We start from the raw sequence: 26936 nt of genomic DNA on the forward strand, positions 1-26936 counted from the left end.
GGTTTATTTGAACAGTGAGAGACAGAATAGCAACAAAAAAATCCAGAAAAACGCATGTCAAAAATGTTATAAATTGATTTGCATTTTAATGAGGGAAATAAGTATTTGACCCCCTCTCAATCAGAAAGATTTCTGGCTCCCAGGTGTCTTTTATACAGGTAACGAGCTGAGATTAGGAGCACACTCTTAAAGGGAGTGCTCCTAATCTCAGTTTGTTACCTGTATAAAAGACACCTGTCCACAGAAGCAATCAATCAATCAGATTCCAAACTCTCCACCATGGCCAAGATCAAAGAGCTCTCCAAGGATGTCAGGGACAAGATTGTAGACCTACACAAGGCTGGAATGGGCTACAAGACCATCGCCAAGCAGCTTGGTGAGAAGGTGACAACAGTTGGTGCGATTATTCGCAAATGGAAGAAACACAAAATAACTGTAAATCTCCCTCGGCCTGGGGCTCCATGCAAGATCTCACCTCGTGGAGTTATAATGATCATGAGAACGGTGAGGAATCAGCCCAGAACTACACGGGAGGATCTTGTCAATGATCTCAAGGCAGCTGGGACCATAGTCACCAAGAAAACAATTGGTAACACACTACGCCGTGAAGGACTGAAATCCTGCAGCGCCCGCAAGGTCCCCCTGCTCAAGAAAGCACATATACAGGGCCGTCTGAAGTTTGCCAATGAACATCTGAATGATTCAGAGGAGAACTGGGTCCAAAATCGAGCTCATTGGCATCAACTCAACTCGCCGTGTTTGGAGGAGGAGGAATGCTGCCTACGACCCCAAGAACACCATCCCCACCGGCAAACATGGAGGTGGAAACATTATGCTTTGGGGGTGTTTTTCTGCTAAGGGGACAGGACAACTTCACCGCATCAAAGGGATGATGGACGGGGCCATGTACCATCAAATCTTGGGTGAGAACCTCCTTCCCTCAGCCAGGGCATTGAAAATGGGTCGTGGATGGGTATTCCAGCATGACAATGAACCAAAACACACGGCCAAGGCAACAAAGGAGTGGCTCAAGAAGAAGCACATTAAGGACCTGGAGTGGCCTAGCCAGTCTCCAGACCTTAATCCCATAGAAAATCTGTGGAGGGAGCTGAAGGTTCGAGTTGCCAAACGTCAGCCTCAAAACCTTAATGACTTGGAGAAGATCTGCAAAGAGGAGTGGAACAAAATCCCTCCTGAGATGTGTGCAAACCTGGTGGCCAACTACAATAAATAATAATAATATGCCATTTAGCAGACGCTTTTATCCAAAGCGACTTACAGTCATGCGTGCATAATTTATTTTTTATTTTTTTTGTGTATGGGTGGTCCCGGGGATCGAACCCACTACCTTGGCGTTACAAGCGCCGTGCTCTACCAGCTGAGCTACAGAGGACCACTACAAGAAACGTCTGACCTCTGTGATTGCCAACAAGGGTTTTGCCACCAAGTACTAAGTCATGTTTTGCAGAGGGGTCAAATACTTATTTCCCTCATTAAAATGCAAATCAATTTATAACATTTTTGACATGCGTTTTTCTGGATTATTTTGTTGTTATTCTGTCTCTCACTGTTCAAATAAACCTACCATTTAAAATTATAGACTGATAACCTCCCGAGTGGCGCAGCGGTCTAAGGCACTGCATCGCAGTGCTAGCTGTGCCACTAGAGATCCTGGTTCGAATCCAGGCTCTGTCGCAGCCGGCCGCGACCGGGAGACCCATGGGGCGGCGCACAATTGGCCCAGCGTCGTCCAGGGTAGGGGAGGGAATGGCCGGCAGGGATGTAGCTCAGTTGGTAGAGCATGGCGTTTGCAACGCCAGGGTTGTGGGTTTGATTCCCACGGGGGGCCAGTATGAAAAATACAAAAAATAATGTATGCACTCACTAACTGTAAGTTGCTCTGGATAAGAGCGTCTGCTAAATGACTAAAAATGTTTTTAAAAATCTTTGTCAGTGGGCAAACGTACAAAATCAGCCGGGGATCAAATACTTTTTTCCCTCACTGTAGACAATTACAGTATGTATGAGTCGGTTGACTATTCTATATCCTGCACGCAACCATGTTCTCATGCACTGTATGTGTGTTTGGTGTATGTGTGTGTATATGTAAGACTCATCACAGAGGATCAAGCTGTCTAGTATATGATGTGATGTGATGACCTGATGTACAGTGTATTCGGAAAGTATTTAGACCCCTTGACTTTTTCCACATTTTGTTACGTTACAGCCTTATTCTAAAATTGATTAAATTGTTATTTTTTTCTTCATCAATCTACACACAATACTCCATAATGACAAAGCAAAAACATATTTGTAGACATTTTTGCAAAAAAAAAAAGTAAATATTCAGACCCTTTACTCAGTACTTTGAAGCACCTTTGGCAGCGATTACAGCCTTGAGTCTTCTTGGGTATGACGCTACAAGCTTGGCACACCTGTATTTGGGGAGTTTTTCCCATTCTTCTCTGCAAAGCCTCTCAAGCTCTGACAGGTTGGATGGGGAGCATCACTGCACAGCTATTTTCAGGTCTCTCCAGAGTTGTTAGATCAGGTTCAAGTCCGGGCTCTGGCTGGGCCACTCAAGGACATTCAGAGACTTGTCCCCAAGCCACTCCTGCGTTGTCTTGGCTGTGTGCTTAGGGTCGTTGTCCTTCAACCCAGTCTGAGGTCCTGAGCGCTCTGGAGCAGGTTTTCATCAAGGATCTCTCTGTACTTTGCTCCGTTCATCTTTCCCTCGATCCTGACTAGTCTCCCAGTCCCTGCCACTGAAAAACATCCCCACAGCATGATGCTGCCACCACCATGCTTCACCATAGGGATTGTGCCAGGTTTCCTCCAGACGTGATGCTTGGCATTCAGGCCAAAGAGTTCAACCTTGGTTTCATCAGACCAGAGAATGTTGTTTCTCATGGTCTGAGAGTCCTTTAGGTGCCTTTTTGGCAAACTCCAAGCGGGCTGTCATGTGCCTTTTACTGAGGAGTAGCTTCCGTCTGGCCACTCTACCATAAAGGCCTGATTGGTGGAGTGCTGCAGAGATGGTTGTCCTTCTGGAAGGTTCTCCCATCTCCACAGAGGAACTCTGAAACTCTGTCAGAGTGACCATCGGGTTCTTTGTCACCTCCCTGACCAAGGTCCTTCTCCCCCAATTGCTCAGTTTGGGCGGGCAGCCAGCTCTAGGAAGAGTCTTGGTGGTTCCAAACTTCTTCATTTAAGAATGATGGAGGCCACTGTGTTGTTAAGTACCATCCCCAATGATGATGGGATTGGGTTACAAATCATCCTGTCTGTCGTCCTTTACCGTACTCCTCACATCACCTTTAATAACAATGAAATGGAGAATACTTCTGTTAAGATTCTGTCTACCAGGCTGTCTATCGCTATAACACGCTAGCCTCTAATCCCAACCGAGACAGGCTGGCACGTAACTCCTACATTTGCCTTCCTTTAAGCTTTAGCTGTGGTGTATTTTGTGAATAGGCCTCTGATAGCAAGCACAGAATTGAGCTGTATTTTTGATTGATGAGAGACCTCGCTCTCTCTCTCTCTCACAGGTCAATGTGTCGACTAAAGGACCTCTACAGGGTTGTTGTCAACGTAGGTCCCTGACGTCTTCAGTCTGCTGCCAGTCTGTTTAGTTAGTTAACCCATCTCTTCCTGGATCAGACCACCATCAACCTCCTGCATCACACCCAGACACCCTCCTCAGACACCTGGCCAATCGCTGGTTCTGAACAGTGTTACCATGGACACCGAGTCCACCCACTCTGGGTACTCCAACAGATCCAACAGACATGGGTAAGAGCTCAGCTGACTTCATCTCTCGTTCTTTCTTTCCTAATTTCTCTCTCTTTCTGCTCTCTCTCCTCTCTCTGTCTTCTCTCTCTTTCTTTCGCTCTCTCTATCTATCCGCTCTCGCTCTCCCCTCTCTCACTCCTCACTCACACGCATGCACGCACACACACACACACGAGCGGATGTAATGTCAAGTTGCCAATGAGTTTGTTCAGATCCAGGCCTGTCTGTATCATCAGGGAGATGCTTATGTCTCTATCTGCCACTGAGCAACTGAATGCTGTTTGTCCCCACTGTGTATTGGTTTTTCATTTAAGCCTAGCCTCATGTCGGTTGTTGGAAAAACGTTTTTAAAAAGAGGGGGGGAGAGAGATGAGTGATGGGTAAAGCTCATGGAGTAGGGTTGTCACAGCTGACTGCCTTTAACCTATTTCACTGATTCACTCTGACTTGTTCTGTAAATGAGAGAGGGAGTGTGAGAGACTATTATGAGGGATTGGGCTTTCCTCTCCTCTCTCATTCCAACCTTCACCCGCTTGTTCATTGCCATATTCTTACTGTCTCTGTGCGTGTATGTGTGCGTGTGTGTGCGTGTGTGTGTGTAGGGAGCAGAGTCGGCGTGAGCGGCGTAAGCTCAGCAGTAAGGACAGCAGCCGGTCGGAGAGGTCTGTGATCATCAACACCCCCTACGGGCCCACTCAAGCCTCCCCCAACCACAACAGCGAGCCCCTGCTAGAAGTCCCTACCTCCGTGGCTGGAGACGAGGCTCCAAGCCTCCAGGTAAGCTCCAACCCAACAAATCAAAACTCACGCAAACCATGGCTAAGTGATTCGAAAAGCCCTGCACAGCTATACTGTACAATACAGCACCTGCTGCACAGCTATACTGTACAATACAGCACCTGCTGCACAGCTATACTGTACAATACAGCACCTTGTGCACAGCTATACTGTACAATACAGCACCTTGTGCACAGCTATACTGTACAATACAGTACCTGCTGCACAGCTACACTGTACAATACAGCACCTTATGCACAGCTATACTGTACAATACAGCACCTGCTGCACAGCTATACTGTACAATACAGCACCTTATGCACAGCTATACTGTACAATACAGTACCTGCTGCACAGCTACACTGTACAATACAGCACCTGCTGCACAGCTATACTGTACAATACAGCACCTGCTGCACAGCTATACTGTACAATACAGTACCTGCTGCACAGCTATACTGTACAATACAGCACCTGCTGCACAGCTATACTGTACAATACAGTACCTGCTGCACAGCTATACTGTACAATACAGCACCTGCTTACAGGAACCCTATACAAAAGCCATCTCCCAACCAATTTCATTCTCGCAGAGTCAAGCAGAACCCCCACAGGGAACCAGCTGAGTCCTACACCATGCTTTTCTAAACTCAAACAGCTGGGCACATCATAATCACCATAGTGACAGGGTCATAATCACCATGGTGACTAGGGGCCAAATAGGTCAAAGGATTTGCAAATCTCCCCTTGGCCTGTGTGAACTATACTTCCCATTCTTTGTTACTGCATGTGTATGTGTGTTTCTGTGTTGTGTTGTGTGTGTGTGTGTGTGTGTGTAGTAATGTGGTTCTATGTGTAGTCGTGCTGTGTGTGGGTCAGAATGTGTCTTGATTTATATCCAAGTGGTGATTTTAAATCCACATATGGTTATCTCTGGAAGCAAGCCTATGGTTTAGATGCTCTGACAATGAGGTTGTGATTTAGCTTTGGGCTATTGAAGCTAGGGTCAGAAGGCTAGAGACTGGCTATAGAGGGAGATGGATCAGGTGAGCGAGACTGCTGCAGAGAGAGAAGGAGAGAGATGGATAAAGTGAGAGAAAGAGGGAGATGGTGATAGTTGTGTTAGGAGGCGTATACTCTGCCTCTTGCCCTGGGCAACATTCACAGACTCTCTGACCTACATGGCTTTCTACGTGGAAGGTCCTACATTAAATATACAGTACCAGTCAACATTCTGGACACACCTACTCATTCAAGGGTTTTTCTTTATTTTTACTATTTTTACATTGTAGAGTGACAGTGAAGACATCAAAACGATGAAATAACACATATGGAATCATGTCGTAACCGAAAAAGTGTTAAACAATTCAAAATATATTTTATATTTGAGATTCTTCAAATAGCCACCCTTTACCTTGATGACAGCTTTGCACACTCTTGGCATTCACTCAACCAGCTTCACCTGGAATGCTTTTCCAACAGTCTTGATGGAGTTCCCACATATGCTGAGCACTTGTTGGCTGCTTTGCCTTCACTCTGCCGTCCGACTCATCCCAAACCATCTCAATTGGGTTGAGGTCGGGGGATTGTGGAGGCCAGGTCATCTGATGCAGCACTCCATCACTCTCCTTCTTGGTAAAATAGCCCTTAAACAGCCTGGAGGTGTGTTGGGTCATTGTCCTTTTGAATAACAAATGATAGTCCCACTAAGCCCAAACCAGATGGGATGGCGTATCGCTGCAGAATGCTGTGGGAGCCATGCTGGTTAAGTGTGCCTTGAATTCTAAATAAATCACAGACAGTGTCACCAGCAAAGCACCCCCACACCATAACACCTCCTCCTCCATGCTTTACGGTGGGAACTACACATGCGGAGATCATCCGTTCACCCACACCGCGTCTCACAAAGACACGGCGGTTGGAACCAAAAATCTCAAATTTAGACTCCAGACCAAAGGACACATTTCCACCAGTCTAATGTCCATTGCTCGTGTTTCTTGGCCCAAGCAGGTCTCTTCTTCTTATTGGTGTCCTTTAGTAGTGATTTCTTTGCAGTAATTCGACCATGAAGGCCTGGTTCACACAGTCTCCTCTGAACAGTTGATGTTGAGATGTGTCTGTTACTTGAACTCTGTGAAGCATTTATTTGGGCTGCAATTTCTGAGGCTGGTAACTCTAATGAACTTATCCTCTGCAGCAGAGGTAACTCTGGTCTTCCATTCCTGTGGCGGTCAATATGAGAGCCAGTTTCATCATAGCGCTTGATGGTTTTTGCGACTACACTTGAAGAAACGTTAAAAGTTCTTGAAATGTTCCGTATTGACTGTCCTTCATGTCATAAAGTAATGATGGACTGTCGTTTCTCTTAGCTTATTTTTGCAGTTCTTGCCATAATATGGACTTGGTCTTTTACCAAATAGGGCTATCTTCTGTATACCCCACTACCTTGTCACAACGAAACTGATTGGCTCAAACGCATTAAGAAGGAAAAAATTAACTTTTAAGAAGGCACACCTGTTAATTTAAATGCATTCCAGGTGACTACCTCATGAAGCTGGTTGAGAGAATGTCAGGAGTGTGCAAAGCTGTCATCAAGGCAAAGGGTGGCTATTTGAAGAATCTCAAATATAAAACAGTGTCCGTCTGTCCGTCTGTCTGTCTGTCTGGCTGGCTGGCTGTCTCATTCCATGTCTCTATGTGTATAGGGATGTTTGACTCAGCCTAGCGTGCTGCTAACATTCCACATTGTGGTGTCATTGTAAGCTTGTCGCTTACAGACCCATTGTCTGCAGTGTTGTTCAGCCACTGTCTACCAACTAGTGTAAAATGTCATCTGTAATCATATCACATTACCATTACAGTGCTGTGCTTCCAAATGGCACCCACCCATCCCTGCCACTGCTTTAAGAGCATTGCTCTTTCAAATGGCTACGGCTAATGCTGATATGCTCTGGCGCAGAGGAATTCACATAGGCTGAGATTAGCCTTAGCATGCAGCCAAACGCCACTCTGAGGAAAGCTGATATGGATAATCCTTAGCATTTGCATGCTTGCCTATGATGTAAGGGTGTATGTGTGTGTGTGTGCTTGCGTGGGTGTGTGTGTGCGTGTCTGTGAGTACTGTCAGTGTCTCATAGAGATTCATAGAGAGTTTGCCAACAGTGGATGTCAGACGGGTGAGAAGAATGTCATAAGGCAATGTTCTGCGTCATGGCACTGTTGTGTTGTGCCTGAAGGCCTGCTACTGTACTTCACTGGCAGTGTGTCACATGATGCAGGGCTGAGGCTTTTGGAAATAGTGGAAGCAAATAGAATTGGGAATCTCTTTGCTCTTTTGTCCTTTTGTCCTCGCAAACACACACACATACATACAGTACAAATGTCAGACAAACCTCTAGCCATAGCATTGAGATTCCTTTGTGTGCCACTGAATGTCATTGCTCTTTTGTCCAGTATATCCATGTGACACACACACACACACACGTCAGAAGAACCTCCAGTCATACCAGTAAAGCTCTTTTGTGTGTTGGGTTAGTAGGTTACTGTATGTGTCTGTGAGCGAAGCAAAGCCTGTTAGTCAGTCAGTGTTAGTGTGTGTTGTTGTGTTTAGTGCCATATTATAGTGTAACAGGCCTAACCAGGGCTCTGAATATAATCTATATTCACCCTCCACCAGAGGAGAGGGCTGCCAAGCAAGCACCAAACACCACCCATCTCTCTTTCTATCTCCCTCTCTCTCTAACCTTCTCTCTCTCCCTTTCTCTTTCTCTCTCCCTCTCTCTTTCTCTCTCCCTCTCTCTTTCTCTCTCTCCCTCTTTCTTTCTTTCTTTCTCTCTCTCTTTCTCTCTCTCTCTCTCCTGTAATTGTCTCCCTCATTCTTGCTTTCCTTCTCTGTTTCTCTAACTCTGTCTATCCCGTGTCTGTCTCACTTAGTCTGTGTCTCTGTCCTTCTCTGCCCCCTTCTCTCCCTCTCTGCCTTTCTGTCTGTATAACAGGGTATGCTCTGATTAGTATTGAGATAATCTGTGGGATTAAGCCGCTGAGAGTCAGTCAGTGTAAATGAAGAGCTTTTAGCCTGCATTTGCTCTACCATTGCTACACAGGCTCATTAGTTGTATTTACCATGCTTTAAGAGATGTTAGATAATATATAGGCTGTGTTCACTGATCTTTAACATGGAGATGAGAAGAGTGAGAGCACATTAAGATGATGTATGTAACAATGGGAGAGATCAGACAGGGGCCAGAATTATATAATGATCTAATAGGTTATAGGTGTGATTAACACTCTGAGTGCCAGAATTCCATAACTACTAGAATGGCCATGATGGTCATTCTGACCACTGATATTTCAATTGTATAAATATTCCATAATAAATAATTAATTGCTAAATGAATGCATGTATTATGTTAAAATATGTATATAAGATACCTCAGGACACCAAATGCAAATTAGAAAATGTATTGATTGATCCAGAAGCACATAGACTGTAAATACTAAAATAAGATTATAGTGTATTCTCTGACTGTAAGACAACAGTTGCCTGCCCAGCTTGTCCGTCCAAACAACACCTAAACTATATTGAAACTAATTTCACACATCATAATAATAATAATAATAATAATAATAATAGATGTGGCCTAAAACAAAATTGAATTAACCACAGACCACGTGTAACCACGTCAGCCCAGAACCTCCACATCTGGCTTCTTCACCTGCGGGATCGTCTGAGACAATCGTCTGCACAAACTGTCAGAAACCGTCTCAGGGAAGCTCATCTGTGTGCTTGTCTTGACCTGACTGCAGTTCGGTGTCGTAACCAACTTCAGTGGGCAAATGCTCACCTTCGATGGCCACTGGCACACTGGAGAACTGTGTTCTTCACGGATTAATCCCGGTTTCAACTGTACTGGGCAGATTGCAGACGGCGTGTATGGCGTTTTGTGGGCGAGCAGTTTGCTGATGTCAACAGAGTGCCTCATGGTGGGGATATGGTATGGGCAGGCATAAGCTACAGGCAACAAACACAATTGCATTTTATCAATGGCAATTTGAATGCACAGAGATACCGTGATGAGATCCTGAAGCCCATTGTCGTGCCATTCATCCGCCGCCAACACCTCATGTTTCAGCATGATAATGCACGGCCCCATGTCACAAGGATCTGTACGCAATTCCTGGAAGCTGAAAATGTCCCAGTTCTTCCATGGCCTGCATACTTACCAGACATGTCACCCTTTGAGCATGTTTGGGATGCTCTGGATCGACATGTACAACAGCGTGTTCCAGTTCCTGCCAATATCCAGCAACTTCGCACAGCCATTGAAGAGGGGTGGGACAACATTCCACAGGCCACAATCAACAGCCTGATCAACTTTATGCGAAGGAGATGTGTTGCGATACATTTACATTTGAGTAATTTAGCAGACTCTCTTATCCAGAGCGATTTACAGTAGTGAGTGCATACATTTTAATTCGTACTGGTCCCCCATGGGAATCGAACCCACAACCCTGGCATTGCAAGTGCCATGCTCTACCAACTGAGCCACGTGGGACCATCATACATTAGGCAAATGGTGGTCACACCAGATACTGACTGGTTTTCTGATCCACGCCCCTACTTTTTTTTTAAAGGTATCTGTGACCGACCGATGCATATCTGTATTCCCAGTCATGTGAAATCCATAGATTATGGCCTAATGAATTTATTTAAATTGACTGATTTCCTTATATGAACTGTAACTCAGTAAAATCTTGTTGCATGTTGTTTATATTTTTGTTCAGTGTATAATCTCAAAACAGTGTACCCTATATCAGTCCACCAAATCCAAGCAGTTGTATTAGTCTACTCTAGGCCTACTTGGAGTAGGCTACACAGTGAGAGCGTGTGTAATTTACAATGGCAAGACCAAGACGAATGGATGCACAAGCTGCGTTAGCTTTGCTACAAGATGAAAACGACTCAGATGGTGGGGAAGAGTAGATCGTGACATCTCTGATGATTATTATTCTGATTCATGCTGAATGGCTTTCTATATCTGGGAAAGGATCCATATCAGGCAGCAGGTGAGCAAGTGTCAGATAATGTTTTGGATCAGATGGCACGGCTGTACTAGGTGAAAGGATGAACTCACCACTGGCCTGTTGCTGTGTTCTACATAGCCACAACATGCATGACTTGGCTGCTATCAACGCACACGCGTTGTTCAAGCAGTGCATGAACAACACCCATGAGCAGGAGGGAATAGAATAGAATAAAACGTTATTGTCCATCCAGGATGGACATTTTTCTTTGGCATCACCTTACATCAAAAGGATCACATACACATACATTCTCACATCATACGCATTTGTCACGGATTCTGCCGAGGCTGCTCCTCCTCCTTGCTCGGGCAGGCTTCGGCGTTCTTCGTCCCCGGAGTACTAGCTACTGCCGATCGATGTTTCGGTGTTTGTCTTGTTTTGTCTGGAGTAGTACACCTGTTGTCCATTATGTTTGATTGTTTAGCCTATAATTTCCCTTGTCTCACGTTTGCTATTTGTGTGTTATTGTTGTATGTCTAAGTTGATGTTCGGCCTTGCTATTTTTCCATATTACGTATATGGTGTTTTTCCCTCCAGTTGTGGGCGTTTGTTTTGCACTTTACATTGAGTAAAGTAGTCTACCTGAATCTCTGTGTCCTGCGTCTGACTTCACTCGCCACGTACACATCACCTTCTGACAGAATAACACACCTTCATGGAGTCAGCAGGATCAGCGGTACCGACGGGGTCATTGGAGGAGCGCGTAAGCAGCCAAGACGCCATGATCCAGAGACTCGGCACCGCCATGCAGGATGTAATGGACACTTTGAGCCGATGGGAAAGAGGAGTTTTGCCCACACCTCCTCCAACAACAATACCACCACCATCGGCCAGACCCATCGTTCCATCTCCGGAGTCCAGTGGGATTCGGCTCTCGCTCCCGAGGGCTTATGATGGCACCGCGGCCGGGTGTCAGGGTTTCTGCTCCAAGTAGAACTCTACCTGGCAACCATTCACCCGGCCCCCTCGGGATACGAGAGCGTTTCCGCCCTCATCTCCTGTCTGTCCGGCAAGGCATTGGAGTGGGCCAATGCCGAATGGAGGGGAATAGACGCCGCCACCGTCAGTTATGCGGAGTTCTTCCGCCGCTTCAGGGCGGTTTTCGATCATCCCCCAGAGGGGAAAGCGGCGGGGGAGCGTCTGTTCCACCTCAGACAGGGGAAGAGGAGCGCGCAGGAATTCGCACTGGATTTCCGGACTCTGGCGGCCAATGCGGGATGGAATGAGAGGGCCCTCATCGACCACTATAGGTGCAGCCTACGGGAGGACGTTCGCCGAGAGTTGGCCTGCAGGGACACCAACTTAAGCTTCGATCAGTTGGTGGACATGTCGATCCGTCTGGATACCCTGCTGGCTACCCGCGGACGTCCGGAGCTGGGGCCGTCCATTCCATCCCCCAGCACCTCCGAGCCGAGCCCTATGGAGCTCGGAGGTGCTGGTGCTAGAGAGAGGAGGAGAGAGACCCGGAGAGAGGCCGTCCCCTGCACCAACTGTGGCCGTAGAGGACACACTGCGGTTCGGTGCTGGGGAGGGTCTCCTAGGGATCGAGGCAGCAGGTCACGCACTGATGAGTCAATCCAGGTGAGTACGCGCCCAACTCACCCAGAGCTCTCTGTTGTCCACTTGTGTATCCAAGTTGTGTTTCCCCAGGTTTCTTCTCACTCCCAGCATAAGGCGCTAGTCGATTCAGGCGCAGCTGGGAATTTTATTGATCGTAGTTTCTGTTATAGGTTAGGGATTCCCCTCATACCAGTTGATGTGCCCTTCCCTATCCATGCCCTAGACAGCCGCCCTTTGGGGTCGGGATTGATTAGGGAGGTCACGGCGCCACTTAAGATGAAGACGCAGGGGGGTCATGAGGAAATTATACAATTGTATTTGATCGACTCTCCTGCGTTTCCCGTGGTGTTGGGGCTTCCTTGGTTAACTACTCATGACCCCAACATTTCGTGGCAACAGAGGGCTCTCAGGGAGTGGTCTGATCAGTGTGTCGGGCGGTGTATAGGTGTTTCCTTAGGGGCGACAACGGTGGAAAGTCCGAACCAAATGCCCGCACTGCACATTCCTCCTGAGTATAATGATTTGGCACTCGTCTTCAGTAAGAAGAGGGCGACTCAATTACCACCTCATAGACAGGGGGATTGTGCGATAGACCTCCAGGCAGGCGCTGCACTTCCGCATAGTCATGTGTATCCTCTGTCTCAAGAGGAGACGGCGGCTATGGAGACATACATCGCCAAATCTCTGGGACAGGGATACATACGGCCCTCCACTTCTCCTGCGTCCTCGAGTTTCTTTTTTGTGAAGAAGAAAGATGGAGGTTTGCGCCCGTGTATTGATTACCGTAGTCTCAATCAGATTACCATTAAATACAGTTATCCTCTCCCTCTGATTGCTCAACTGTGCCTGTGGTCAACCAATTACTTTGCTGGCTGTGTTTACTATTCTGGTCAGTTTGCTTTTGCTCCCCACCCTCAGATTACCATACCAGACTGTCATATTGAACGTGAGGATGCTCTCCACCCTCAGACTACCATACCAGACTGTCATATTGAACGTGAGGATGCTCTCCACCCTCAGACTACCATACCAGACTGTCATATTGAACGTGAGGATGCTCTCCACCCTCAGACTACCATACCAGACTGTCATATTGAACGTGAGGATGCTCTCCACCCTCAGACTACCATACCAGACTGTCATATTGAACGTGAGGATGCTCTCCACCCTCAGACTACCATACCAGACTGTCATATGAACGTGAGGATGCTCTCCACCAAGCTGCTGTACACCCTCTCCAGAACATCCTGGCTGACCCCAAACCCCTTCAATTTCCTGATTAAAAACAGGCGCTGGCTTGCTTTAAAAATAATACAGTCTGCATTTTCTGTAAAACTCAGCATGTTATCAATTTGTGTCCCTAAGTATTTGAAACACTCAACAACCTCCACTGGTTGGTCATTCAGAGAGAGTGGTTGGGACATTGGCAAGTTGTTGCCATTGATGATCAGCTCTTTAAAAAAAAAAAATTCACATTGATGTGGAGGGTACTTGACCGGCATCATTCTTGAAGGTTGTTGGTCTGTTTAAAATGACGTAGCATTCTTAAAAAAGAGTCCCACCAGAACCATGTCATCCTCATACTTGAAAGGGCTCACGTTGTTTATTTGGATCTTCATCTCATTAGTGTATATAGAGAGCAACAACGGTGAAAGGACACACCCCTGTGTTCAGGGTCAGTTCATCAGAGAGGGCCCCATTCATGAGGACCCTCTATGTGCCTTCATCATAAGTCTGGCACATGGGCTACATGAGAGAGGGCCAAGACTCCCGAGTGGTGCAGCGGTCTAAGGCACTGCATCTCAGTGCTTGAGGCGTCACTACAGACCACCTGGTTCGATTCCAGGCTGTATCACAACCGGCCGTGATTGGGAGTCCCATAGGGCGGCGCACAATTGGCCCAGCGTCGTCCGGGTTTGGCCGGTGTAGGCCATCATTGTAAATAAGAATTTGTTCTTAACTGACTTGCCTAGTAATATAAAGGTCAAATAAAAAGGCAGTAGCAAAGATTCCACGCGAGCCATTGCGCAAGCCAAATTGCGCACAGCTCCCAGGGAGGAAAAACTGCAAGGTGGGCAGATGCACTCGGAACAGAACCAGACACCTGTTTCAGCTGCAAGCGACTTGTTTGTGGGAAGTGTTGCAATCAAGTGAAGGTGATGAAGATTTGTGGTGACTGTTAGGACAAGGGTTAACAGCTAAATGAAGTCCAACTGTTGTGTGAAGACTCACACCATACTGTAAACACGAGTGAGGCCACAAATAATGTGTCCAATAACTGACAATAATAGACTATTTTAGACGGCTCTCATACAGTATCAACACTTATTTTCATTATAATGCAGTTTGGGTATTTTTATTAGTTTTGTTGTTTATAAAAAATAAGATTTTACTGTGTTTCAATGCACATTATTTTTGTTTCATAGTTGTAACAAAGTCACTCCACCAATAAAATAGAAAATTCAGTTTATGGTGCTTTTTCGTTTTTACAAATAGCCTACACAGTAACATGAACTAATGAAAATGTTATGTTCTTTCAAATATTTACATTTAGGTATTCTAATGTTACCTAACACCTTCATAAACACAACCAAATGACATTGGCACGAAGGGGGGTCCAATGAGGCCTGCCTTTTCTAGTTAAATTGATTTATTTTTAGACTGGTGGCTATTGGTACTCCTCAAGGCCCGGCTATTCTACTGTTAAATATGCATACGGTTAAATGAGGATAAAATGCTAAAAGTTTTTGTCTTTTATGATATTTGTCTGAAAGTACTGCTACAGTTTAAAATGCACATATTTAGGAAAAGTCGGGGACAGGTAGGGTCAAGGTGTTTATTGAAATTGGTCAGATTGACCATCTTGGCAGTTCTAGTGTTAAGATGATTTTAAAACAGCTGCCCCTTCTGTGACATCACTCTCTCAAATAGGGGTCACCAGGTTTATGTTCGTCTCCACTCTGTCGCTCTCTCCATCGTTCTCCCCTTCTCTCTCTCTAACATTTTGTCTCTTTCTCACCCCCTCTCTCGTTCACATTTTAGTCATTTAGCAGACGCTCTTATCCAGAGCGACTTACAGTTAGTGAGTGCTTACATTTTTTTTTTTTTTCATACTGGCCCCCTGTGGGAATCAAACCCACAACCCTGCCGTTGCAAGCGCCATGCTCTACCAACTGAGCTACACGGGACTACACCCCCTCACTCATCTCCTGTTTGGCAAAGTTGAATTAAAGGAAGGGGGATGATGGTGTGTAGGCCAGAACAGTGAACCACAGAGGGTTATTAAGCGGCCTTTACTCAGCAATCACAATGAGGATTTCTCCCACCCACCCTCCCTTCCTCTTTCTGTCCTGGTCTCTAGCAGTGTAATTTCCTAATGGCACGTCAGGTGGTGTGTCCATCTGGCAGAGGGATGAAGTTTTAGGGGTGTCGTGTGGGTAAGTGTTTGTGATCTGACAGAAGAAGGGGGCTAAAGTATAACAATTCCCTTCTCATAGATTGGAATACAAAGACACACACACACACTGTTCCCAGCTCCTTACCAGAGAGCGAGCGAGAAATAATAAATAGCTGAATAACTGACAGTAAGAGAAATGCTCTCTTCAGCAGACAGGTCTTTAATCAGTCTCTCGCTGTGCTCCTTCCTCCTCAGGCACATTTATGTTAATCTCCATCCTGAGCAGGGAGAGGAGATTTGACTCTAATTTGCAATGATAGACCTGCATAACATCAGCCTTATTGTGATTCAGATGCCTGTGTGTGTGTGTGTTTGTATGTGTGTGTGCGCATCTGTGTCATCCCTACCTGGTCATGATGAGCAGTCTGACTGTGTAAGGTCATACTCTATGTGGATCAGTGGGGAGCTGAAAGCCTGTCACAATAACACAGAACCCCAGGAAAACCAAAGGCCTCTTTAAATAGGATTTCATGGGATCTAGTCAGTGTATCTCCAGTCTGTCTGTCTTTGTGTGTAGCAGAGACAGAGAATGGAATAAAACCAGCATTTATGTGTATCTATCTACCAGTGTGGATTTGTCACTTTGGTTTGTCTCTCACATCCCTTCCCTCCACAAAGAGTGTTTCTGTCATTATATAACGTCTGTTTTCACTCTCTTCCTCTCTCTCTCCCTTCCTCAGCCTCTCTTCTCTGGATGTGTCTGTGCTATCAGTCAGAGGCGATCAACCATATGCTAAGTTTTAATCTTTTTGATCTCTTCTCTCTCCTTCTCTCTCTCCTTCTCTCTCTCCTTCTCGCTCTCCTTCTCTCTGTCCTTTCCCTCTCTTTATCTCCCTCCCCTCTCTCTGTTAGGATGATAACTGGGGGGAAACCACCACGGCGGTGACTGGCACCTCAGAGCTCAGCCTATCCCAGGAGGAGGTGGTTGGTCTGGGGAAGGGGTTGGAGGACGGCCTGAGGCAGGGCTGTCGGCGCTACGCTCCCCTAGCTCTGGGCCTCTGTGTGGGGCTACTGGTCCTGGCCACCCCCCTGGCCTTCCTGGTCCTCCCGGCGGTGCTGTGGCCGGCCAGGCTGCAGGCCTGTGGCTCAGCCTGCGAGGGCCTCTTCCTCTCTGTGTCCTGTAAACTCCTCATCCTCCTGCTAGCTGTGTGGGCTATCTTCCTGCGCCAGGCCCATGCTAGCCTGCCCAGGGTGTGCGTGTACCGAGCACTCCTGGCCATACTCACACTGCTGCTCACACTCTCCTACTGGCTGTTCTACGGGGTCCGCATCCTCGACTCACAGGTGTGTATGTTTCATAATCATGTGTGCGTACGTGTGTCTGTCTATCCGTATATGTACACGTGTGTGCATGCAACTTGCAAGCACGTGTGTGTGTGTGTGTTAACCCTGTGTTTCCAGGATGAGGACTACCAGGGTATCGTCCAGTTTGCTGTGTCTCTGGTGGACTCTCTGCTGTTTGTCCACTACCTGGCCATCGTACTGCTGGAGCTCAGACAGCTCCAGTCCTGCTACAGCCTGTGTGTTATACGCTCCACTGACGGAGAGACACGCTACTACAACCTGGGACAGCTCAGGTAATACACATACACATAGAAACACACTCACAGACACACACTGAAAACCGACTGAAATATGATGTAGAGAAATTCAATCATTTCATAAGCATCTTACCATATTACAAAAGCGAATCCATGCTGCTATAATCTCTTGATAAAATGGTGCAGCTGACTGTAGCAAAGTCATGGTTCTCCCAGCATTATGAACTCACTCTGTATACAACAGTGGAACCTCAGGGATCTGGCTGGTGTACTTATTGTGGCCCTGATGAACTGAGTAACCCTGTTGTGTCCACTATTGCCACTTAGCAGAAGCCAGTCAGCTGATCAATCAGCTAGCAGAAACATTTACAGATAATCAGACTATTAGAGAATGTCTTTAGAATGCCCCCACCCATACACACGCATACACACACTGTTGAACTGTGGGTAATTGGAGACTCATGTCCAGGGGGAAGCGTGGCAGTAATTTAGTTACTAAATCACCTTTCGCTCTGGGGGGCTGTTCTGGGAATTGGGAAAGGGGGTGCTTTGATTGATTATGATGAATTCTCCCTCTAGTAACTGATCTAAGGTCAGTTTTGTGTTTTTCCCTCTAACGGTTAAGGTTAGGATTTGTGGAAGACAAACTGATCCTAGATCTGTGCCTTAGGACAACTTATACCCAGAGCTGTGCTGGGTGATTCCTCACGAAACTAGAACAAAACAACATCATGATTTTTGGGATTTTCACAAAATGTAATCCATAGAAGGATCCTTTGGAGGAAGGATTTGTATTTTATTTTTGTATTTTATTATTATTATTTGTTCAATCAATAGGCAGAATAAACAGCAGTGGTCAAATGACAAATGCTTTGTCAGCGCAACCCAAAATAAAACCCACTCCATGGATTGTTGACATATATTTGAATTGAGACAATTCATTGAAGTTGAAATATTTATGACATTTAGGCCTTACCCAGGCCTTTAAGACTCCATAATGTTTAATCTGGTAGGTGCTACAAATCAATAGTTGGTGTCATATGGCTTGTACTTTATGAGTAGTATTTTTATTTCAACCAAAAAAAAATGAATATCGAAAAATGTAAACATGAATATTGAAAATATACCATATATATTTTGAACATAATATACTCTACTGACATATCAAAGTTCCAGAGTGGGATTTCTGCTAGTTTTAAAATTATGGCCATTTTATACAGATACAGTGGGGGAGAAAAGTATTTAGTCAGCCACCAATTGTGCAAGTTATCCCACTTAAAAAGATGAGAGAGGCCTGTAATTTTCATCATAGGTACACGTCAACTATGACAGACAAAATGAGGAAAAAAAATCCAGAATATCACATTGTAGGATTTTTTATGAATTTATTTGCAAATTATGGTGGAAAATATGTATTTGGTCACCTACAAACAAGCAAGATTTCTGGCTCTCACAGACCTGTAACTTCCTCTTTAAGAGGCTCCTCTGTCCTCCACTCGTTACCTGTATTAATGGCACCTGTTTGAACTTGTTATCAGTATAAAAGACACCTGTCCACAACCTCAAACAGTCACACTCCAAGCTCCACTATGGCCAAGACCAAAGAGCTGTCAAAGGACACCAGAAACAAAATTGTAGACCTGCACCAGGCTGGGAAGACTGAATCTGCAATAGGTAAGCAGCTTGGTTTTAAGAAATCAACTGTGGGAGCAATTATTAGGAAATGGAAGACATACAAGACCACTGATAATCTCCCTCGATCTGGGGCTCCACGCAAGATCTCACCCCGTGGGGTCAAAATGATCACAAGAACGGTGAGCAAAAATCCCAGAACCACACGGGGGGACCTAGTGAATGACCTGCAGAGAGCTGGGACCAAAGTAACAAAGCCTACCATCAGTAACACACTACGCCGCCAGGGACTGGCAGTGCCAGACGTGTCCCCCTGCTTAAGCCAGTACATGTCCAGGCCCGTCTGAAGTTTGCTAGAGTGCATTTGGATGATCCAGAAGAGGATTGGGAGAATGTCATATGGTCAGATGAAACCAAAATAGAACTTTTTGGTAAAAACTCAACTCGTCGTGTTTGAAGGACAAAGAATGCTGAGTTGCATCCAAAGAACACCATACCTACTGTGAAGCATGGGGGTGGAAACATCATGCTTTGGGGCTGTTTTTCTGCAAAGGGACCAGGACGACTGATCCGTGTAAAGGAAAGAATGAATGGGGCCAGTAGTCTGGTCTGGGGGAGTAGTGTAGATATGAAGCATGCTGCTCAGCTATTTAACATGTGAATCAAATCAGCAAAGGCAGTAATGGACTACCTGCTTCTTTTCTGACCTCTGCCCTCCTCTTATGCCTTTATTGCCTTTTTTCTCTCCCTCCCCCTCGCTCTCCCTCCCCTCTCTTTCTCTCGCTCCCTCCCATCTCTTCGCCCCCTATCTCTCTCCCTCCCCCCTCTCTTTCCCTCCCCTCTCTTTCTCTCTCTCCCACCCTCTCTCTCTCTCTCTCTCTCTCTCTCTCTCTCTCTCTCTCTCTCTCTCTCTCTCTCTCTCTCTCTCTCTCTCTCTCTCTCTCTCTCTCTCTCTGTGTCAGTATTCAGAGGGCAGCTTTGTCTCTGCTGGAGTTCTACTACAGGGACTTCCCTCTCCATAACCCTGCCCTTCTTTCCGCCTCCAAGCACCGTGCTGCCAAGCACCTGGCCGGCCTCAAGGTCTACACCGTGGACGGTTAGTACACCTACGGTTTCTCTATGGTTCCTCAATGTTTACATTTGGTTTGTGTCACTGTGTCGTCCGACTTCCTATCATCTCTCTTTTCCTCTTTGTAACTGCATCTTAATGTAAAACACTGTATGTCTTTCATTCGTTCTCTTTGTCACTCTGTCTCTCCATTCTCTCAGCTCTCTGTCTACTGTATTTGTTGCTTCGTTGTGATGCTCTCTCTTCATCTACTCTCCCATGCCACCCTAAGCAGCGTTTAAAGCTAAACTGAGAGCTTACCTTTTGGACAATGACAGTAAGTAAAGATTGGTAAAGATCTCTTATGTGGGCCCTCTCACATTTCACTAGTGTACACTACTAACCTCACTCCTCACTTCCCTTCCCCCACCCCCCAATGTTTGCACTGCTTCTATGCATGCACACACAGATACACACCAATCTAACCACCACTTTCATTCACCAGATATGCTTTACACACACACACACACGCACAGGCACCAACTTCCCCTGGAGGACTTGGGCCTTCCCAGCTCAGTGCGAGACAGCTTTTATGGTTCTTCTCTATGTTCTTTGTAGCAGAGTTTGATAGAGGAGTATACTGGTACATTGTCCTCACAGAACCCTCCCTCCCCTCGTGTAAGTATGGGGTGGGTGAGGGGATGGGGGAGGCAGTGCATTTGCATTTCAGCCTTTTAATAATTCATCACAGTAGCTCCTTCTGCACATTCCCATGCTATCTCTCGGTCTTTCTCTGTCTCTCTCTGTCTTTCTCTGTCTCTGTCTCTCTCGGTCTTTCTCTGTCTCTGTCTTTCTCTGTCTTTCTCTGTCTCTGTCTCTCTCGTCTCTCTCTGTCTCTCTCTCTCAGTCTCTCTCAGTCTCTCTCGTCTCTCTCTGTCTCTCTCAGTCTCTCTCGGTCTCTCTCGGTCTCTCTCTGTCTCTCTCTGTCTCTCTCTGTCTCTCTCTGTCTCTCTCGCTCTACTCCTCGTTCTCACGTTCACTCTCTCCCTCCCTCTCTCTCTCTTTCTCTCTCTCTCTCCCTCTGTATTTCGTACACCTTTTCTCAGTGTGTTCTCCAGTCAAGTCAGCAGTTGAAGTGTTTCTGTAGGCTAGCAGAGTGGGTCTTAAGGGTTACTAGTGTTTTTAACCAGCCCACATCTTTCCGCTCCAGATCTGCTCTAATGGAACTCACTCATATTTATTTGGGGGGATTTAGAAAAAATAGGAATGCAATGCATTTCATGAAACATTTATTTCTCAATCGGAAAAAGGCTGTGCTACCAAGCCTGTGCTTTGTTCAGCCTCACACACACACACACACACACACACACACATACATACACACACACTCACACACCTTTGTGTTAATGATTCATCGATAAATCTCTCTTGGCCTGTGTCTGCCGGGGTTACTGTACTGAACTCTCCTCATACCCACATATCCCTCATAAATATGGACCAGATTCCACTACTCCATATTCATATCCCACAGGAACCCTAATTTATGTTTTTACTACTTCTGGGTTAGTTATTGGTATTCATCATAGAGAGAAATGAGTTATATGATCAAACTGGTAATATTGTCTTTGAAGATCGTGATGTTTTTATATTATGAATATTTACTAGCCTGGTAGCCAGATGTGTTCATTTCTGCTTTAGCCAACTCTGTTTTCATTTGGCAGTTGTCTAAACCATAGTCAGGTCTACCAGGTTAAATATTTCATCACTCTCACAGTGAAAGGATCTGAATTGTGAAACTGCCTAATGAGATATTTAGATGTTACACAGAATCCACACTAAGATCTGTGTTTTCCCCGGGTTACTGTCAATATGCTGATTGGGCCACACAGTGATCTTCCCATCATGCCTCTGTGCTTCCTGTTTGTAGGCCCAGGGAACCTGGCGGGGCCAGCTGGGGGGTCGGGGGGATCGCAGGTGGGGGGTCATTCGCGGGCCATGATCTCTGCAGCAGCCAGGCGCAGAGACGCCACTCACAACGAACTATACTACGAGGAGGCCGACCACGACCGACGGGTCCGCAAACGCAGAGCCAGGTGAAAGAGAAAGAGAGGGGAGGGGAGGAGAGAGGTAGGGGGAGGGGGGACTCTGAGTGACTTAAAAACAGAAGGGTGGGGTGAAAGGAAAGGAAGAAAGAGAGATGAAAGATAAAAAAGTATGCTGCTTAATGGAAGGATTAAAATATAGATGAGGGTTTAGATAGATGGACATAAGAATTGAGTAGGCTACAGTAGGTGAAATGTTGGCCTGTGTGTTTTTATAACGTGTAGGATGCAAGAACAGATGAGTGTACAGGATACTGAATGTTGTCTGTACATTGCTGTAACGTTAGGCTGGTGGTGGCTGTGGAGGAGGCCTTCATGCATGTGAGGCGGATGCAGCAGGAGGAGCAGAAAGCGTCCCCCGGGGATGTGATGGACGTACGGGAGGCGGCCCTGGCCATCTTCCCCTCCATGGCCCGCGCCCTGCAGAAATACCTCCGAACCACCAGGAGGCAGCACTGCCACAGTATGGACAGCATCCAGAGACACCTGGCCTTCTGCCTCACACACAACATGAGCCCCAAGGTAGGCAAGCTTCAACTACTCGGCCCCAGATCATCCCCCAGCCAGTATCACTACTAGACACCTCTTAGCCTTGGCCCAACGTGACAATAGCACCTCTATAGCAATATGATTGTGTGTCTGTCTGTCTCTGTGTCTCTTCAGGCATTCCTGGAGGCCTACCTGTCCCCTGGTCCTACGCTGCAGTACGGTCGAGAGCGCTGGATGGCCGGTCAGTGGACTCTTGTCAGCGAGGCTGCGGTCACTAGCGGTCTAAAGGAGGACACTGTCTTCTCACTGAGGTGTCTAGACTTCAGCCTAGCGGTAACGGTTAAGTCCATCCCCTACATTCAAATGACCGAGGAGTATGTCGATCCTAAGTCACACAAGTTTACCCTGAGTCTCCAATCTGAAACATCAGTCTAACAGACACATGTAGAACGACTGTGGGAATTCTAGACGTACCATTTTGGTTTCTTTTTTGTGTTCAGTTTCTTAAACCCTCTTTTACTTTGATATGTTCTTGTTGTGGTATTTTGCATCTCTCTTCAATTATTTATATTACTGGTTTATAAAGATTATTTTGGCTACTTTTGGATTTGTTATTTTACATAATTGATATGAACAGATGCAAATGGGATATTGTAACAAGATGAAGTGTTAGCTGTGCATAGTTAATAAACAGTATGGACCCCCAGCCATATGGCTCTTTTGGAGTGAAGATGACCGATGGAGAGAGTTGGGAAATATGCTCTGATTTCTATTGTCCTGAGGCGCACTAGAACATTGAATTATGTCAGGGGTTTTTCTATACACTGTAGATGACCCCTCCCGCATTTTTGTTCTCCCTCTGTGTGTTTGCACGTGTCTGTGTGTTTGCACGTGTCTGTGTGCGCTTGTGTGTGGGGGGGGGGGTGTTTTTCATATTGTCTGCCCTGCTAATATGAATGAAATACTACCTAATAATCACCAAAACAGTTCAGGTTCAGTTTTATCAAACTAAAAAACAGGCTTTTCTTTACCGTCAATGGATTGTACGTGTGTTTGTATATATAATGTATTGTGTTTTTATTTAAACATGTGTCTATTTTATTTGATTGATACTTTTCTACCTTGTCTGGCTGTCCAGGTATGGAATTATATTGATGAAAAAGGTTCTGTTATTGTACTCCCCAGGATTCCTAGACATATCTGTAAGAGGTTGTCAGAATCGGTTGGGCAGAGAGAGAGAGAGAGAGAGAGAGAGAGAGAGAGAGAGAGAGAGAGAGAGAGAGAGAGAGAGAGAGAGAGAGAGAGAGAGAGAGAGAGAGAGAGAGAGAGAGAGAGAGAGAGAGAGAGAGAAGAGAGAGAGAGAGAGAGAGAGAGAGAGAGAGAGAGAGAGAGAGAGAGAGAGAGAGAGAGAGAGAGAGAGAGAGAGAGAGAGAGAGAGAGAGAGAGAGAGAGAGAGAGAGAGAGAGAGAGAGAGAGAGAGAGGAGAGAGAGAGAGAGAGAGAGAGAGAGAGAGAGAGAGAGAGAGAGAGAGAGAGAGAGAGAGAGAGAGAGAGAGAGAGAGAGAGAGAGAGAGAGAGAGAGAGAAGAGAGAGAGAGAGAGAGAGAGAGAGAGAGAGAGAGAGAGAGAGAGAGAGAGAGAGAGAGAGAGAGAGAGAGAGAGAGAGAGAGAGTAATGACAAGACATATGCATTCGATGTGTCTCTTATCTCCAGATGAAAGAAAGCTGTTATTACATTTCTACAGAACCTAACCCTGTAAGCTAAGAGAAACAGATTGAAGCTAGAGTTTTTCGCCTTCAGATATGAGAAGACAACAGATTAAAGACGGATGCCACTATTCTCTCTTTTAGTCCCCATTTTATGGGAGTTTGAGAAGTGTGAAGAAAACACACAAAGAGAAGTACCTCTAGTAATGTTTTTTGTTCCAGACATGACTGACTGATCTGATACCGTAGCTTCTCCTCTACTGTCTCCAAGTCTGCATACACGTATCCTCATGTACTGAAAGTGATTCCAGTAGGCCCAAATTATACATTTCTAAAGTATTTTTTACGTTAATGTTTGATATGGTATATGCCTCAGTATTGATGTGCAGAGTGCAGACAGCAGTCTCCTTATAGTGAGGAAGTCTAGTCACAACAGAGGCTGTAGTGCCATCTAGCCACAGCTAGTAAAACTGCCACAGCTATGGGATTTTTATACTCATCTCAATATTTATTTATTTTAATATTGTATTGTTTTAGCCAAATCTTCCGTATTACATGTGCATATTATTCAAGCCTATATTAGAATGAAATTGTTTTATTGTAATTGTACAATCATTGTTGTCACTAAAAGTGAAATGTTTTTGAGGATTTTATAGTGATTAAATCATGGCTGTGAATATTGGCCTTGTTTGAATACTGTTCGAATTCACCCTTTATTCCTTGTTATCTTGAGGTAATCACAGGTTATAAGTGTTGGATAGGTTAAAGCAAGGTTGCCAACCAATTGCTTTCCCTAATCTAACCAATTCAGATATGTGACTACTTCAAGGAAGGGAGGATGTATTCTTAAAGTTTTCGACCAGGGCATTTGTCTCCTTGTATGCCTCCTTCATTACAAAGGTGCCTCTGTTTTAGAACAAATACACTACCAGTCAAAAGTTTTAGAACACCTACTCATTTCAAGGGTTTTTATTTGGTTTTACTATTTTCTACATTGCAGAATAATAGTGAAGATATACAACATATATGGAATCATGTAATAATCATAAAAGTGTTAAACAAATCAAAATATATTTTATATTTGAGATTCTTCAAATAGCCACCCTTTGCCTTGATGACAGCTTTGCACACTCTTGGCATTCTCTCAACCAGCTTCACCTGGAATGCTTTTCCAACAGTCTTGAAGGAGTTCCCACATATGCTGAGCACTTGTTGGCTGCTTTTCCTTCACTCTGCCGTCCGACTCATCCCAAACCATCTCCGTTTGGTTGAGGTCGGGGGATTGTAAATTCTAAATGAATCACAGACAGTGTCACCAGCAAAGCACCCCCACACCATAACACCTCCTCCTCCATGCTTTACGGTGGGAAATACACATGCAGAGATAATCCGTTCACCCACACCGCATCGCACAAAGACACGGCGGTTGGAACCAAAAATCTCCAATTTGGACCAGACCAAAGGACACATTTCCACCGGTCTAATGTCCATTGCTCGTGTTTCTTGGCCCAAGCAAGTCTCTTCTTATTATTGGTGTCCTTTAGTAGTGGTTTCTTTGCAGCAATTCGACCATGAATGCCTGATTCACACAGTCTCCTCTGAGAGACATCTTGATGTTGAGATGTGTCTGTTACTTGAACTCTGTGAAGCATTTATTTGGGCTGCAATTTCTGAGGCTGGTAACTCTAATGAACTTATCCTCTGCAGCAGAGGTAACTCTGGGTCTTCCATTCTTGTGGCGGTCCTCATGAGAGCCAGTTTCATCATAGTGCTTGATGGTTTTTGCGACTGCACAAAGATCTTGAAATGTTCCGTATTGACTGACCTTCATGTCTTAAAGTAATGATGGACTGTTGTTTATCTTTCCTTGAATGAGCTAAATAGGTCTATCTTCTGTATGCCCCCCTACCTTGTCACAACACAACTGATTGGCTCAAACACCTTAAGAAAGAAAGAAATTCCACAAATTAACTTTTAAGAAGGCACACCTGTTAATTGAAATGCATTCCAGGTGACTACCTCATGAAGCTGGTTGAGAGAATGTCAAGAGTGTGCAAAGCTGTCATCAAGGCAAAGGGTGGCTATTTGAAGAATCTCAAATATAAAATATACTTTGATTTATTTAAAACCTTTTTGGTTACTACATGATTCCATATGTGTTATTTCATAGTTTTGATTATTCTACAATGTAGAAAATAGTCAAATTAAAGAAAAACCCTTGAATGAGTAGGTGTTCTAAAACTTTTGACCGGTAGTGTATGATGTATGCTCAATGTGTTTGTGTTATTGTATGCAAGTATGTTCGTCCAATAATGTATGGTGTGTGTGCAATTGCCATCCTAAATGTTGTTCTGACCAATTCATTCTCAAGTTTTCACTGATTGCTTTTTTAAGATTTACAGATATGGAATTACAATAACTGTATAAAGATTCACATTTGTAAAGTAAATATTTGTATTAACATTTTCAACATATTCATGACTTTATTTTGGGAACGCGTGTGTGTGTGGTGCTTTGTATTTGTCTGTGCACTAGAAAGTATGTAAGTGAGACTATTGGGTGAGAGAGTGTCTGTGTCTGCACTGTCCAGTTGAAGACAGAGAGAGTTAGTGGTTGTAATATGAAGGTTGAGTAGACAGTGAGTTAATAAGCGACAGTGATCCCCCTTCACCCTACTGTACCCTACAGAACACAAAGATCTCTCTCCTGCCACTTCAAATATTCTCTCATCTAATTGCCCACTGAG

At 45.2% G+C, this 26936-nt stretch overlaps 1 protein-coding gene across 1 annotated transcript; it reads left to right on the forward strand.

The window, feature by feature from the left end:
• Window positions 1-3742: 3742 nt before the first annotated feature.
• Window positions 3743-22920, forward strand: LOC311130026 (vang-like protein 1; the record flags this gene model as incomplete). Its single annotated transcript, XM_084162636.1, has 9 exons — window positions 3743-3795; window positions 4398-4572; window positions 16526-16957; window positions 17075-17250; window positions 19809-19942; window positions 20190-20231; window positions 21822-21987; window positions 22284-22518; window positions 22660-22920. 9 exons carry the CDS (start codon window positions 3743-3745, stop codon window positions 22918-22920), a joined length of 1674 nt encoding a protein of 557 aa, XP_084018762.1.
• Between the last annotated feature and the right edge of the window lie 4016 nt (window positions 22921-26936).

This window comes from Coregonus lavaretus (assembly GCF_964263955.1).
Source record: "Coregonus lavaretus genome assembly, chromosome: 5".
NCBI classification, from domain to species: Eukaryota; Metazoa; Chordata; class Actinopteri; order Salmoniformes; family Salmonidae; genus Coregonus; species Coregonus lavaretus.